Here is a 13,950-nt window from a genome sequence, read left to right on the forward strand (position 1 = left end):
TGGCCAAATCTTTTTTGGATTTCTATGCTATAATGATTGCCAAAGGAAACATGCGACGCTAATGGCAGGCAGCTTCGCTGTGCCTTTTTATTGTTTAACAATGCAACAGCTTTCAATATTATAATTATTATATATATTGTCTCAAACCGAGTCAACTGGATTCAGAGCTATATTGAAATTTACCTGACTACGGGAAGTTCTTTTGTAGTTTGTTAATCATTTATATATTTTTTTTATAAATGTATGATGCTACATTATGTTATTTGAATAACTTTATAAGCGATCCCCAAACGTATGCTATATAGGTAGAACCTAGAGATTATTATTATTTAGTTACAACTTTTATCAGTTCCGAGCTCTCGGCTTTCCCAGGCTACCACAGGTGTCACAAGCCATGCAAAGTAAGACAGTGATTAGAATAGATAGGTATTACCAACAACACCGGTGGGCGTTATCATTAGGCCTAATTCTAGTATTTTCGAATTTGAAGCTATTTTAATGCCTCATCTCAAACTTGGGCCAGACCGGATTTTAGCAGCATGGCCATTAAGCTGTCTATTGATACGAGAGACTCCAGGCTGCATATCAGTGCGCTGGACGAGATCGAGTCCGCCCCTGCTGAAGCCAGACCCAGAGCCAGACTTTTTATGGCGAGTCATTTGTTTAGTTGCACGGTCGGCTGACCGCAGCACTGATAAGCCTGCCGGCCGGGACAGTCTGTGGCTGATAAGGTACAACCTCTGGGACCACAAGACCAGGGACCAGGCCATCCACACCTGCTCCCGTCCAAGGCTGGCGTGGCCCCACCCGAGGGGGTCTGCTGAGCGAATACACTGTGCTGAGTTCCAGAGAGAGTTCACTGGAATCCTGAGGAGGAATCCTCCGCCCGTCGAGGCCATTGTGGAAACATGGTAGCATACATTCGGACCAAGATAAGCGTCATTCCTATGCTCGGGTCAGAGGTGCGTCATAATCTCCGCTATTCACACAGACGGCCCCAGGGGGAAACCAGAATAAACTCTCGGCCCAGCTTACTGATAGCCTTTCCGCTATTTGATTTTATACACTTTGTTTTCATTCCGTTCCAATCCCGAGAGCAGTCGGACGAGGAGGAGCAGGCGGGGCGAAGGCTGGAGGCTGGAGGCTGGTGGTGATAAGTGATTGTAAAACAATTGCCGAAAGCATTTGGAACTAGACTTAAACGGATCGCGTGTTTTCTCCCAATCAGACGCGTTTCAGTCTTGGCTCAGCCTGCGTCCAGTTCCGAGTCTCCGTCCCAGTTTATCCGTCCCAAGACTAAGCCTGAGCCGCAACATGATGCTTCGGTGGCTGAAGATACTGCTCTGCCTGCTCCTTGCAGCAGGCAGCATCTATCTGTTTGTGGCGTCGCTTAGTGCAGACTACCGTGTGCTGGTGGCCAGAGAGCATGTGCGCTTCCGCCAGGAAATGCCCACCATGGACAGCTGGATCAACTCCCCGTTCGGCAAGCTAAAGAACTACGTCTTCAACGTGACCAACGCCGAGGCGTTCCTCGCTGGCCACGACACGAGGCTGAAGGTGCAGGAGATAGGTCCCATCACCTACAACATTGTAGGCTACAACGACATCCTGGAACGCAACGCGACACACGTGAAGTACAGCAAACACCGCTATCGCATTGTGGAGTTCCTGCCGGAAGAAAGTGTGGCTCCAGATGTGCTCAACTGGACCATCACGTCCACCAACAACGTGCTGCTTGGGGCTGCGGCGAAGCTCAAGCACCAGGCCCCCCTTTCGGCTCTCGGCTTCGACGCCGTCTTTGCGAGCGAGGACGAGTTCCTGACCAACTCCATTTACTACTTCCTCTGGGAGTTCACCCGACCTCTGCTCCAGGGACTCGCCAGAGTGTCCAACATGGCCGCCAATGTCGGGGTGCTGCACAACGTAAGTGTTTCGGGTAACCCTCTTTCCGGAAGCCTTTGGTCATCCCTAGGGTATTCCTATAGGCTCTCAAAGACAAGAAGGAGGAATACACGGTGAATATCGGCCCGGATAGCGGTATCGAGAACTTCTTTCGCATTGAAACCCTGAACGACGCGGTGATCATCAAGGAGCAAGGCTCGAACAGTTACCGCTATGAGAGTGAAGAGTGTCCTTACAACGTGACTGGCGCCCTTGACAACTCCCTCTATCCGCCATTTGTCGAGCCGGACACGCCGCTCGACGTCGTCGCCATCGAATCGTGCCGAGTGCTCCCTCTCACCTACCGAGGCCAGGAGATCTACAGCGGCCTCAACACATACCGCTACACGCTGCTCGAGGCTCTCCAGAAGCCACCGAAGTGCCTGGACACCACCTACGCCTACAAGCTGTACGATGGCATGTTTGACGTCTCCAAGTGTGTGATAAGTGCGTATCCTGGGGATGCCCCGCACTGTCCCAAATAAGGTTAAAACTCCAACCTCTGTCACTCTCTCTCTCCTTAAAGACGATGCCCCATCTGCTTTCTCAATGCCACACTTCTACGGAACGAGCTACAACTGGAGCGAGCACTACGAGGGATACACGCCCAACGCCGAGGACCACCAACCCTACGTACTCCTGGAGCCGATCACGGGCATACCGATCACGGAGAAGTACCGCTTCCAATCGAACATTCCCATTCCTGACCTCAGCCGCTTCAGCCGGCGTCTGAAAAAGTACAGCAACATGATGGTGCCCAGTTTCTGGTACGAGTTTGTAAGTACCTCAACCCCGCTTCCGCTTCCCCAGGGATTTCTCCCAGATCCTGACGCTGCATCTATCTCTTTATCTCCCCAGGAAATGGGCGAGCTGCCTTTCTTAGTGCTGGCCCTGATGTGGATCAACGTGAACGTGGTGCAGCACATGCAGCCCTACTGCATGGGCTTCTTTCTGCTGCTGGCCGTGTGGAGCGTCCTGAAGGCGATCAGAGTGGCTTGCGGCGACCTAGGTTACGTCGACCTCTATCGCAAGGTGTGCGGCGGCGGAACACGGAACATGATGCTGGAGACAAGGTTCCAGCCGAACGCAGCCCTTGCGCAACATGCCCTCCCCGGCCAGCTCTCCGATCTGGCTGTCAAGTAGTGTCTACTCCCGGACTAGACCCGCGTGTATATATGTTTATACAAGACTTAGGCTAGGCTAAAGGTGCCACTCCGATGCAATTATCAGTAGTTGGCAGTTACATAATATACCGATTAAGTTAAAATTGAATGTGCCTCATTTCACCTTATCTGTCAGCCGCTTCCACGCTTCCCAGCTTCCCAGCTTCCAGCCAGCTCTGACCGCCGTCTGTCGGCCCTCCCTTTGTTGACAATTCGGCATCGGTTTGAGGTCGCGGCTCTCGTTTGATTCGCCTCGCTCTGAGGCTTGACAATGAAAACTTGGGCACGTACTGGCCGAAGATTTATTTGTATTTTGCGTTTTTTTAAACCGTACATTAATTATTATACCCTTACAGGGTATTCGTTTTTTAGTCATAAGCTTGTAATGCTGTGAAGGAGTCATTTTCGACCCCATAAATCATATATATTCTTGATCAGCATCAACAGCTGAGCCGATCTAGCCATGTCTGGGGGAAAATGAATTTTTTGAAATTTTTCAAAAGTTTACAAGGGGCTACATCGATAAAATTGTCAAAAATTGGCAAACATTTTCTTTTTTCTTTTTACATTTAAAATGAAGTATGCAGATTTATTAGCCTAATAAAAACAAGCATGGGACTGCTTTCCGAATTAAAATTAATGCTTTTTTGGCAAAGTTATGAGATTTTTAAATTTTGATTTGTTAAAACAAATTGTCTTATAAAAATATAAATAACATGGGCTCAACAAATGGTATTATAGTTATAGTGAAAAGCTTCTATCGCTGCGAAGGAGTCATTTCGGACTCTATAAACTACATATATATATTCTTGATCAGCATCAACAGGCAAATTTTTTTAGGCATGTAGGAAAGATAATACAATTTTGCCAATTTTTTCAATAAGAATTGTAAGAGGTTACATCGTTAAAATTGGCAAAAATTGTAATTTTTTTTTATATTTTACATGAAGTATGCAGATTTATAAGCCTATTAAAAACTAGAATGGGACAGCTTTCCGCATTGAAATTAATGCATTTTTGGCATAGTTATAACCAATTGCCTATTCAAACCCAATGATCGTGTGGCTAACTGCAAAGGTATACAATCTTCGGCGTTCCAAAGTTAGCTTCCTTTCTTAATCATTATTAGTATTTCTTGAGCCGCAGCCGCCATCGTCGCCATTGTGTACTTTGCGGTTTGTTTACTTTATTTCACCTTGCTCGCCTCTCCTTCCTGAACCTGAACTTGCACATGTCGCATGATCTCTCCCCGGAGCTGGAGCTGATGCCCTGGCCGGCTTCAAGGTAAGCAACCCTTCCTCTCCTCCTCGTTACTCCCTCTCAGTAAGCAGGGAGTTTTTTTCCTTTCCAGCAGCGCGGAGCACTCTCGATTTGCATAAATCGATGCGATACCTGGGGCTAAGGATGCCCCAATTCGCATGTTAATCACCGGGGCGTTCGGACCGAAAGTTGTTTGTTTAATTGGCACGAGTGTTATGTCACAACGCAGGTGATTTATTGACCCCTTCCTAGACCTCCGAGACCTTTGAGATCTCGGAGACCCCCAGGTCTGAGAGGCGTCCGCACGATGATCCGTAGAATCGGCCGCGTCAAGAGACAGTCGTTAAAGCGCGACTGCTCATAATTATTCGAGGGTATGAAGTGTATTTTCGTATTTTTGGTTTTATGGCCACTTATTGTTGCCCCCACCAGAGCTAGCTAGAATTATCAGTGCGAACTGGGGCTGGCTCCATTAGCTGGCATTTGCACAGAATGGCGATGGCTCTGCTTCGGCTCCGAGTAAGGCTGGCCGAAAAACCCAGAGTCACGCTGCGCTGTCCACCAGACTGGGGAACGGTGGGGCCGGGGCCGGGACCGGGGCTGTGGTAAATCCCCATGGCTCAGACCCAAGCCCAAGCCCAGGCCAGTGGGAATCGATCAGGCTGCGGTTGCAGCCAAACAAAACCAAAACAAAACAAGACAAGCCGAGCCAACCCGAGCCGCGTCGAAGAGCTTTCGAAATCTGGTTGAGTCTAGACTGGTGCGTGCGCTTCCAAGAGCCAGCGAGAGAGATAATTAAAAGGGAAATGGAAATGCATAAAAGTGATTACAACACAGCGGCAACTACCACGACACGACAAGTCGCCACAAATGCGATCGTTAAAGAGTAGGAAACCGAGCTTCAAGCTCCGTCCCGTCCCAGTCCCAAGTGGCCAAAATCAACATGTAAATTTCAATTTTCACGTACGTCAATGGCTTTTCCTACTAATTCCGTACGTGAGCGAATAAACAAACCTGGCGGGCGGGGTGTGAGTGGAGATGGATCTGTGATATCATAAAACTCCCATTCCGTTCATTTCCATTCCACCCTTTGGACCGCTGGCCCGCCTTTGGACTTGCCGAAATTCAGCAGAAAAAAAATACACAAAACCTTAAGTCAGTCACCGAAATCCGAAATCCGGTTCGGCCGAAGCCTCGTTGCCGCCGCTGCCTGCCTGCGAAAGCTTCCCAAAGAGCTAGAGGGTAAGCGCTGCTAAAGCTCCTGGTATATAAGCCAGGCGACCAGGCTATCTGCTCGCAATCCAAGCTGTGCCTTCATACGCCCCACAACTTCATCAATAGCGTTTGCCCGAAAAGGTCCGGAAGAGAAGTGAGTAGCTGCTGCCAAAGCCAAAAGGAAATCAAAATCAAATCAGGAATCCCGAGAGTAGCTCTACGCGCTAAACCACCGATTGCGTAAATCCCGAGCGAGCCATATAGAAGTCGAAATCGGATAAGGCGACGTGGTCGTGGACTCCGAATGGGAATTGTGAAATCTTCTTTGTAAAATATGGAATCCAAACGAACGCCAATTAGTATGCATATGCGATATATATGCCAAGGCACATTAATAATGCATGACGACAAAGTGGGCAGCGCGGCTCAGAGCAGCACTCACCTCGGATGATTCTGCTGAACGAAACCGAGACGCAGCGACGCCAACTGCCTCCCCGCAACCGCTGCAGCAGCATCCCAGCATTCTCCTTGGCGTCAACATTTCTAACTCTCGCCTCTCTCTTTGTAGCTTATCCCACGTCAAGATGAAAGCTTCACTAGCCATCGTGTTATGCGTGATTGCCGGTCTGGCGGCCGCCGCTCCTGAGAAGCAGTACACCAACAAGTTTGACAACGTTAACGTGGACGAGGTACTGGGCAACAGCCGGGTCCTGAACAACTACCTCAAGTGCCTGATGGAGAAAGGTCCGTGCACGCCCGAGGGCCGCGAGCTGAAGCGCTTGCTGCCCGACGCTCTGCAGTCGGACTGCTCCAAGTGCACTGAAGTCCAGCGCCGCAACTCCCAGAAGGTGATCAACTTCCTGCGTTCCCAAAGAGCCGGCGAGTGGAAGCTGCTGCTCGAGAAGTACGATCCCCAGGGCGTCTACAGGTCCAAGCACGAGGCCGCGTCCAAGAAGCAGCACTAAGCACTAAGCATAAACCGCTCCATGCCCTCATTACACCATGAACCTAATTTAAATTCGAGATCCACAGTAAAGTTCATCGTTTTTTATACCTAAATGCGGCAACGAACTTTTTATTCCAACGAAGGCGAGGGTGGAAGGACCATCTAATATCGGATAGTAGAATGCTAGGATGGTGGCTAGGGTGGCGGGAGCATGTGCTATTTGGTCTCATTGATCAGGTCGATGGCCCGGAACTGGTTGGCCACGTTGATGGTCCAGTCAGACTGCTGCCCGGCGGTGAATTCCTTGATGAAGCGGTAGTTGCAGATGAACACCTTGTCTTGGTACTCGGGCAGAGTGCTGCAAGATAGCAGAGGTGAGGGGGCATTTTGCAAGACGAGTTCGGTTCCCAACTCACCCCATGTTCCAGGGAATCTCCTCGCCGCGTTCCCGCATCTCGGAGAGCCCGCGCATCACATGAAAGACCATGGTGATCTCGACAAAGCGCTTCTGCAGCTTGTCGTTCGCCTCGTCGAACATGATGCCCACCTGGTAGGGGAAGCTGAGGTAGATGTCGCTCTCTCTGATCTCCAGCTGGCGCCGCTGGGTCATCGAGAGCTTTTGTATTACGGGTCTCAGTTCCGCGATCGCTTCGGGCGAGACTAGCTTTTCCAACGAGTCTAGGTCGCCGCCCATCAGTCTTGAGGACACCACCTGCAGGGCCTGCTTGGCGCCATATATGAAGTCCTTTAGCTGGAACTCACTGTCGAAATAAGGCCGGATGATGAACTGGATCGTGATCCAATTCTTGAGCGAGTTCAGGGCCGAGGGCCATACGATTTCAGGAAAGTCCATTAGGCGGGGAAGGCGATTGGGACTCTCCCTGGCGTCCTGCTCCTTTTTGTTCTGTTCCTGCGGCACCGAGGCTAAATTGCGCCTTGGAATCGTCGCCGGTTCCAGTTTAGTGGTCGCAACGACTGTGGCACTGGGGTGGAGGCGCAGCAGGGGCACCCGGGCCATGCCCAGGCAACGTCTGAGCGTGTGCTGCATTGCGTAAATTGCACTTTTCGCAGCGCAAATAGCTTAAAATTATTATGTTGTTATTGCAGAGCAGAGCAGTGTGGCCGCCGCTAGATCTTGCAAAAATACCACCTGTTTGCAAAAGATGAACTCTTGGGACCAAAATAATTTAAAAAAGCCAAAGCTTTCATACCCTTCGGGCTTTTAAATCGATGAACATATTTATATACATAGCATTTATTAACCATCGATGTTTTTGCTATCTCAAACATTACGTAAAAGATTACGTTTTGATAACGTAACGTTCTTTGATTACGTTCTTATTGAGAGTGAGTTCCACTACCATAAAATAATGTATTCACCTGTTTTTTGAGAAAATTTTTAAAAAGAACTAGCTCCACGAGTTTTCATGCCTACTTTGAGTGTAAGTAAAGATTTAAAAAATTAAAAATAATTTTTGTCAACACCGATAGTATCGGAAGGAACATCGTTGTTTTTTCAGCTGTAGTTTATTGTAGAAAATTATTTCTTTGCTTGTAGGAGAAATTGTTCCGATTTTCGAAGAATTTACAATTCCCTGCAAGCGTATAAAAACTAAAAAGTATATTTTTAACAGCAGCTTAAAAATAATCGATGTTGCCGGCTAGAGCTGAACCATCAGCACTATCGATAGCCCAATCGATATTTTGACAGCTCGCTACTTCCGCCTGTCAAATTTTTCTTTCTTTTCACGACGAGGATTCGACAGCATGAGGTATATTTGAGTTTCGTAAATATGCGGGAAATGGCTGCTTTGCGGTGCCAATATATGTGCAGTGTGTGCGGACACAAGGCGGCGACGTTGTGTGCTATGAAGAGACTGCGGATAATTCAGGTTCGACGCGGGAATTGTAAAATTGCCAAACGTGCGCCGCACACCTACACGCACACAGATATGGACACTGCCACTGGCACCCAACACGCTGCTCGGATTTGCGACTTGCGACTAACAAATTCCTTGTGTCTTTCAGTTCTCTTAAACTCCAGAAGAGGCTCGCAGCCTCCGTACTGCGATGCGGCAAGAAGAAGGTCTGGTTGGACCCCAATGAGATCAACGAGATCGCCAACACAAACTCGCGTAAGTAGAGCTGTCGGGTTGTTAACTGTGAGCTGTGAACTGACCTCTCCTTCCGTCTTCTATTTGCAGGCCAGAACATTCGCAAGCTGATCAAGGATGGTCTGATCATCAAGAAGCCCGTCGTGGTCCACTCCCGCTACAGGGTGCGCAAGAACACCGAGGCGCGTCGGAAGGGACGCCACTGCGGATTCGGTAAGCGCAAGGGTACGGCGAACGCCCGTATGCCCACCAAGTTGCTGTGGATGCAGCGCCAGCGCGTTCTGCGTCGTCTGCTGAAGAAGTACCGCGACAGTAAGAAGATCGACCGGCACTTGTACCACGACCTGTACATGAAGTGCAAGGGTAATGTGTTCAAGAACAAGCGTGTCCTGATGGAGTACATCCACAAGAAGAAGGCCGAGAAGCAGCGCAGCAAGATGCTGGCTGACCAGGCCGAGGCCCGCCGACAGAAGGTGCGCGAGGCACGCAAGCGCCGCGAGGAGCGCATCGCCACCAAGAAGCAGGAGCTCATCGCTCTGCATGCCAAGGAGGACGAGATCGCTGCCAAGGCTGCCACCGCGGGTCACTAAGAAGTCCAGGCCGCGCTGGTCGGGCGGGGCACACAATATTGATAGTACTTGTTTATCAACTGAATAAAACAAAACTTTAGTTTGGCCGAAATGATTTTGTACAAACGTGAAACGATCATTATTCCGCTTAATGGTGCCGAATTGTGGTAAGTTGAACCTCTAAAACGATTTCTTGGTCGAATTGTAGAAATGTTTATTTTACATGTATTCTGTACAATTCGGTTCTTCCTCCCTTTTAGCTTTAATAAGACTTATGTTGGTCTTGAAGAGAAAATGACTGCTCCAGCTGTTCCATTATCTGGAAAAGCTTTCGGAGACGGTCATACTTTAAGCTCTTAAATATATTATTTCTGTCTTTTTGTCGATCAGTTGCACTTTTTCAACCTATTAAACAACACATTAGCAATGACCAAGGTAATTAGTAAAATTGGTAAATTGAGTTCTGAGGACTTGATTCAGACTGTATTAAGTAAGTATATAGCCATCCCGAGGCGGGAGAGCGAAGTATATGGTAAGCACTTCGAAGAGCTATCTTCTAAAATATTCAAAGAACTGAGAAAATGTCCGCAGCTTAACAGCCTCATCGTGGAATTAAGTTTGGAAGGTATGTGTCTGCCGTGCAGGCGCCAGTAAATACTCCCCAGAGGAACTGGCAACGGAAACCTTATACATTTTCCCTAACCCGCCTCCCCCACCACATGAGTCATTTTGTTATAAAACAATTAACAATAAAAGTAATGTTGATAAGACGCTCGTAAATTCAAGTACTCTTGTAGTCCCATCTAACGTCATTTCTAATAATAAGCTAGTGCATCGAAAGGAAAAAACAAGGTCTTAAAAGTAAATTTGACATTATCGAATTATAGTATAGTTTAGTGCCTACTCTTAAGGTTAAACACAGATAAATATATAATGATTATTTAAGCACTGAGAATGTAGGACTTTCTTTGACCAAGTATTACATTTATTCAACGAGACGTCTGATAAAGTACAATACATATACATGATCAGTATCACCACGAGGTCCTGCTAACTAAGCCAAAAATGTATTATTTTCCAACCGGAAAACTTTAATGTGCTAGTTTTTATTAGATTAGAAAATCTGCGTATTAAATTTAAAAATCTAAATCATTTGTCATTTTAACGATGTAATCCCTTATAAAATTTGGAGAATGTTAGAAAAATATTTGTTTTCCTGCAGACATGGCTAGATCGACTCAGCTGTTGATGCTGATCAAGAATATATAAATATATAAAACGCGTGTCGTGTCATCATGTCCGTCCTTATCGCGTAACTCGACATCCTGCCCCGCGCCGTTCCCTACCCATTCGATATCCGTTCATTTCGCGCCGCGTTATCCGCTCGTTACTTAAGTCGTAGTCAATATCCGTCAATATTCGCAGGCAGCTCTGGAGATTTGTTAAAGATCGCGAAGCCCAACGAATTCGATTTAGTATTTAAGCTGCTAATACCGTACTACGAGAGTATCGTCGTGACGCGAGATTCAACAATGCCGGGAAACGTTTTACTCGATATGACGCACGTGCTAGAACTCCTTAAGGACGATCCCCGCGCGGATCGTCAGAGCATCCGGAAACTGCTCCTTTCTCTCGTTTTGAATAACTATCTCGCCGTGGACCTGTTGCAGAGCTGGCTGCAGAGCCTCTTTAGTCGCGCCCTCGATCGGATCGCGAATCGCGTGGAGATGAATGGTATAAAACTGCGGTACAAAACCTGTGGGCCGGCCCACACCATCGTTGTAGAGGGGCGGGATCTTGAATACTCGGTAGACTATGTGCCCGCCATCCGCCTGGCTGCCCAACAGAACGTTTTAGCCGACGAACAGCTTACCTACTTTAGGCGCGCGAATCTTTCACACTGGGATGCGATTCCCAAGCCCCTGAAAACGACCACAGCTCAGGTCTCGTTTCGGTCCTCCTTTTACGAGGCCGAGAAGTTTATGCTTCGGGGCGAGAATATGAACCATTGCTTGGACGGGATAAAACTGATTAAGAAATATCGCGATGTAAAGTCCAATTTAAGCAACCTAAAGAGCTACTACATTAAAACTTTGTTTCTTTTGAAAATTAGGCAAGAACCCCCACACTACTGGCTCAAGCCACTCACAGTCATTTTGACCGATGTAAGTATGACGAAGTCGGATTGATCTTGAACCCTATTTCTAACTACATTCTTCATCCTCCCCAGATGTTCAAGGAACTCAAGAATTGTCTGCGCCTGGGCTGGCTTCCCTTCTACTGGGATCCCGAGCTGAACATGCTCGGCCTTCTGACGCAAGAGCAGGTGACGGAGATGTACCGATGTGTCAAAGGGTTCTCGGAAATGCTTGAAAGCCAGGATGGAAGCCAGACGGGCGGTTCTCCGCTCGTCGTTCTGCGTGCTTTTAGTAAGAACTGCTTAGTCTTAAGCCTGAGCCATTGCTTTAATTATTCCTTCCCTTCCGCGTGCAGGCCACAAGGAGGAGCGAACTCCGGTACGTGCCTCCCAGCGGATACCTAAACGAAAGGACATCAAGAGACTACAGCTCCGATAACAAGACTTACGGAATGCCTTCAGTAAGTTATTTTATGTCGAGTATATTGTCGTTACCTTTAGTAATCCATTGCTGCGCAGGCCTAAACGAGGAGCAAGCTCCGCACCATCAAAGGCTACAGCTCCGCTTGCAAAATGCACCGAAGAAGAACCCTGGCAAAATGGCCAGTTGGAAAGGAGTAGGGAACTAGAGCTATATTGTCAAGCTATCCCAAAAAACCAATTTCATTTAAAAATGTAAAATTGCTAACAGGACATGTGTGTATCACAAACATATTAAAAATACTTTATGCATAAAATGATAGTACAGGTGGTCTTTGTGCCCACTCTTTGTTCATTAAACAGTATATGTATGTATGTACAATTCCTTTGAGCCTGTGAATGTATATGGAGATAATTATATTTTGAAGCGAACAAGTAAACACTTCTAAATAAATTGGTTGGTTAAACATACCCGTGCTTATACTTTAAATTATGAAAAAAACTTCATTATTTGGTCTTATTCTTTGGGATTTGTATTAAAATGTATTAAACATCCAGGAATGAGCCCGGTCAGATCAGATCAATGGGTCCAAGAAATATGTGGACAGGCGTTTCCTGTGCTATTAATATTGTATTTATAACAAGAAAGCTAAATAACTCTTCCGAGATCTTTGATTACTTATAAGAATTCCTTTTTTAAAACGGTTTTATTACATTCTTAAATAATTTTTTTTTTTATCAAAGTTTAAAAAACGCATAAAGAAGTCAAAAAGGTCATTAATTTTAATTCGGAAAGCTTTCATATGCAAGTTTTTATTTCGATTATACATCTGCATACTTCATTTAATATTTCAAAAAAATGAAATATTTGTCAATTTTATCGATGTATAAAAAATTGAAAAAATTGTCAAAAACTTATTATCTTCCTACATGCTGAGTAAGATTTGCCTGTTTATGCTGATCAAGAATATATATGATTTATAGGGTCGGAAATGACTCTTTCACAGCGAACCTGTGGACTATACATATATATAGATGCCATACGAACAATCGGACTATGATCAGTGATTAACTATGACCAGTAATTAACAATGAGCTTAAAGTAACTAAGAGCAGGAAGTATCTATGATCAGTAAGTAACTATGATCAGTAAGTATCTTTGACTAGTAAGTATGTATGATCAGTTACTAACTTTGAACAGAAATAAACAATGACTTGCAACTTTTGTAACACAACACATATCTGATACTGGGCCGGCAGCAGTCACTTCGTTCCGGGGATGTTTGAACCAGTTGGGAATCATATGTACAGAGAGAGATTTGTTTTGGAACAAATTCAAGAGCAAGCTATTTGAATGAAACTATGGAGTTATGCTTCTATATAATTTTACTCGTATATAAATCGGACCATGGCGAATCGGTGGACTATATATATACATATATATAGCTGCCATAGGAACAATCGGACGATTTATAGATCTTTAATCAGTAATCAACTATGATCAGTAACTAACAATGAGCAGTAAGTAACTCTGAACAGTGAGTATCTATGACCAGTAAGTAACTCTGATCAGTAAGTATCAATGAACATTAAGTATCTATAACCAGTAAGTATCTATGACCAGTAAGTATGTATGTTCAGTTACTAACTTTGAACACTAATAAACAATGACTTGCAACTTTTGTAACACAACACATATCTGGGACCTGGCTGGTAGAAGTCACTTCGTTCCGGGGATGTTAGAACCAGTTGGGAATTTTATGCACAGATGTGCGAGATTTGTTTTGGAACAAATTTAAGCTATTTAACTGAAACTATGGAGTTATTCTTCTTCATAATTTTACTAGTATATGTCGAAGAATAGCGAATCGGTGGACTATATATATATACACATATATAGCTGCCATAGGAACAATCGGACGATTTATAGAACTATGATCAGTAGTTAACTATGACCAGTAATTGACTATGAGCAGCCAGTAACTATGAGTAGTAAGTAACTCTGAACAGTAAGTATCTATGACCAGTAAGTATCTATGACAAGTAAGTATCTATGTCCAGTAAGTAAGTATGATAAGTAAGTATCTATGACCAGTAAGTAAGTATGATCAGTTACTCACTTTGAACACTAATAAACAATGACTTGCAACTTTTGTAACACAACACATATCTGGGACCTGGCTGG

The 13,950-nt window shown here is 45.8% G+C and overlaps 5 protein-coding genes across 7 annotated transcripts; 4 read left to right on the top strand and 1 right to left on the bottom strand.

Annotated features, from left to right (window-relative positions):
• Nucleotides 1-3: 3 nt before the first annotated feature.
• On the top strand, nucleotides 4-3,208 carry LOC147642894 (scavenger receptor class B member 1). The gene is made up of 4 exons (XM_086837715.1): nucleotides 4-1,923; nucleotides 1,986-2,388; nucleotides 2,468-2,718; nucleotides 2,800-3,208. The coding sequence occupies exons 1-4, from the start codon at nucleotides 1,315-1,317 to the stop codon at nucleotides 3,082-3,084; spliced, it is 1,548 nt and encodes a 515-aa protein (XP_086693841.1). The 5' UTR covers nucleotides 4-1,314; the 3' UTR covers nucleotides 3,085-3,208.
• A 2,462-nt stretch (nucleotides 3,209-5,670) lies between these two features.
• Nucleotides 5,671-6,638, top strand: Phk-3 (Pherokine 3). Its single transcript, XM_020952451.2, has 2 exons — nucleotides 5,671-5,733; nucleotides 6,148-6,638. The coding sequence occupies exon 2, from the start codon at nucleotides 6,164-6,166 to the stop codon at nucleotides 6,542-6,544; it is 381 nt and encodes a 126-aa protein (XP_020808110.1). The 5' UTR covers nucleotides 5,671-5,733; nucleotides 6,148-6,163; the 3' UTR covers nucleotides 6,545-6,638.
• On the bottom strand, nucleotides 6,148-7,778 carry LOC110184070 (m-AAA protease-interacting protein 1, mitochondrial). Of its 2 annotated transcripts, XR_015272793.1 has the most exons (3): nucleotides 6,942-7,775; nucleotides 6,652-6,883; nucleotides 6,148-6,587 (listed from the first exon to the last, which is right to left on the bottom strand). XR_015272793.1 is itself a non-coding variant. In XM_020952450.2 (2 exons), the coding sequence occupies exons 1-2, from the start codon at nucleotides 7,571-7,573 to the stop codon at nucleotides 6,742-6,744; spliced, it is 774 nt and encodes a 257-aa protein (XP_020808109.1). In that variant the 5' UTR covers nucleotides 7,574-7,778; the 3' UTR covers nucleotides 6,624-6,741. The 2 variants fall into 2 exon arrangements, 1 of the variants encoding a protein (XP_020808109.1); XM_020952450.2 differs by lacking the exon at nucleotides 6,148-6,587 and having other exon boundaries at nucleotides 6,624-6,883; nucleotides 6,942-7,778.
• A 485-nt stretch (nucleotides 7,779-8,263) lies between these two features.
• Nucleotides 8,264-9,320, top strand: RpL19 (ribosomal protein L19). Its single transcript, XM_020952416.2, has 3 exons — nucleotides 8,264-8,297; nucleotides 8,554-8,660; nucleotides 8,730-9,320. Exons 1-3 carry the CDS (start codon nucleotides 8,293-8,295, stop codon nucleotides 9,227-9,229), a joined length of 612 nt encoding a protein of 203 aa, XP_020808075.2. The 5' UTR covers nucleotides 8,264-8,292; the 3' UTR covers nucleotides 9,230-9,320.
• A 91-nt stretch (nucleotides 9,321-9,411) lies between these two features.
• Nucleotides 9,412-12,255, top strand: cGlr2 (cGAS-like receptor 2). Of its 2 annotated transcripts, none has more exons than XM_020952417.2 (5): nucleotides 9,412-9,833; nucleotides 10,634-11,373; nucleotides 11,439-11,637; nucleotides 11,702-11,806; nucleotides 11,865-12,255. In XM_020952417.2, the coding sequence occupies exons 1-4, from the start codon at nucleotides 9,635-9,637 to the stop codon at nucleotides 11,782-11,784; spliced, it is 1,221 nt and encodes a 406-aa protein (XP_020808076.2). In that variant the 5' UTR covers nucleotides 9,412-9,634; the 3' UTR covers nucleotides 11,785-11,806; nucleotides 11,865-12,255. The 2 variants fall into 2 exon arrangements, with proteins under 2 accessions (XP_020808076.2, XP_086693842.1); XM_086837716.1 differs by having other exon boundaries at nucleotides 9,567-9,740; nucleotides 9,800-11,373; nucleotides 11,865-12,147.
• Nucleotides 12,256-13,950: the final 1,695 nt, after the last annotated feature.

This window comes from Drosophila serrata, unplaced genomic scaffold (genome assembly GCF_035046125.1).
Source record: "Drosophila serrata isolate PLE 108 unplaced genomic scaffold, ASM3504612v1 contig_334, whole genome shotgun sequence".
NCBI lineage: Eukaryota > Metazoa > Arthropoda > Insecta > Diptera > Drosophilidae > Drosophila > Drosophila serrata.

Coding starts and splice junctions, on each gene's coding strand:
- LOC147642894 (XM_086837715.1), top strand. CDS start 1,315: ATGATGCTTCGGTGGCTGAAGATACTGCTCTGCCTGCTCCTTGCAGCA. Junction 1,924..1,985: donor ATGTCGGGGTGCTGCACAAC/GTAAGTGTTTCG, acceptor GTATTCCTATAG/GCTCTCAAAGACAAGAAGGA. Junction 2,389..2,467: donor CGTCTCCAAGTGTGTGATAA/GTGCGTATCCTG, acceptor CTCTCCTTAAAG/ACGATGCCCCATCTGCTTTC.
- Phk-3 (XM_020952451.2), top strand. CDS start 6,164: ATGAAAGCTTCACTAGCCATCGTGTTATGCGTGATTGCCGGTCTGGCG.
- LOC110184070 (XM_020952450.2), bottom strand. CDS start 7,573: ATGCAGCACACGCTCAGACGTTGCCTGGGCATGGCCCGGGTGCCCCTG. Junction 6,884..6,941: donor GAGATTCCCTGGAACATGGG/GTGAGTTGGGAA, acceptor GCTATCTTGCAG/CACTCTGCCCGAGTACCAAG.
- RpL19 (XM_020952416.2), top strand. Junction 8,661..8,729: donor GATCGCCAACACAAACTCGC/GTAAGTAGAGCT, acceptor TTCTATTTGCAG/GCCAGAACATTCGCAAGCTG.
- cGlr2 (XM_020952417.2), top strand. CDS start 9,635: ATGACCAAGGTAATTAGTAAAATTGGTAAATTGAGTTCTGAGGACTTG. Junction 9,834..10,633: donor CGTGGAATTAAGTTTGGAAG/GTATGTGTCTGC, acceptor CAATATTCGCAG/GCAGCTCTGGAGATTTGTTA. Junction 11,374..11,438: donor TCACAGTCATTTTGACCGAT/GTAAGTATGACG, acceptor CATCCTCCCCAG/ATGTTCAAGGAACTCAAGAA.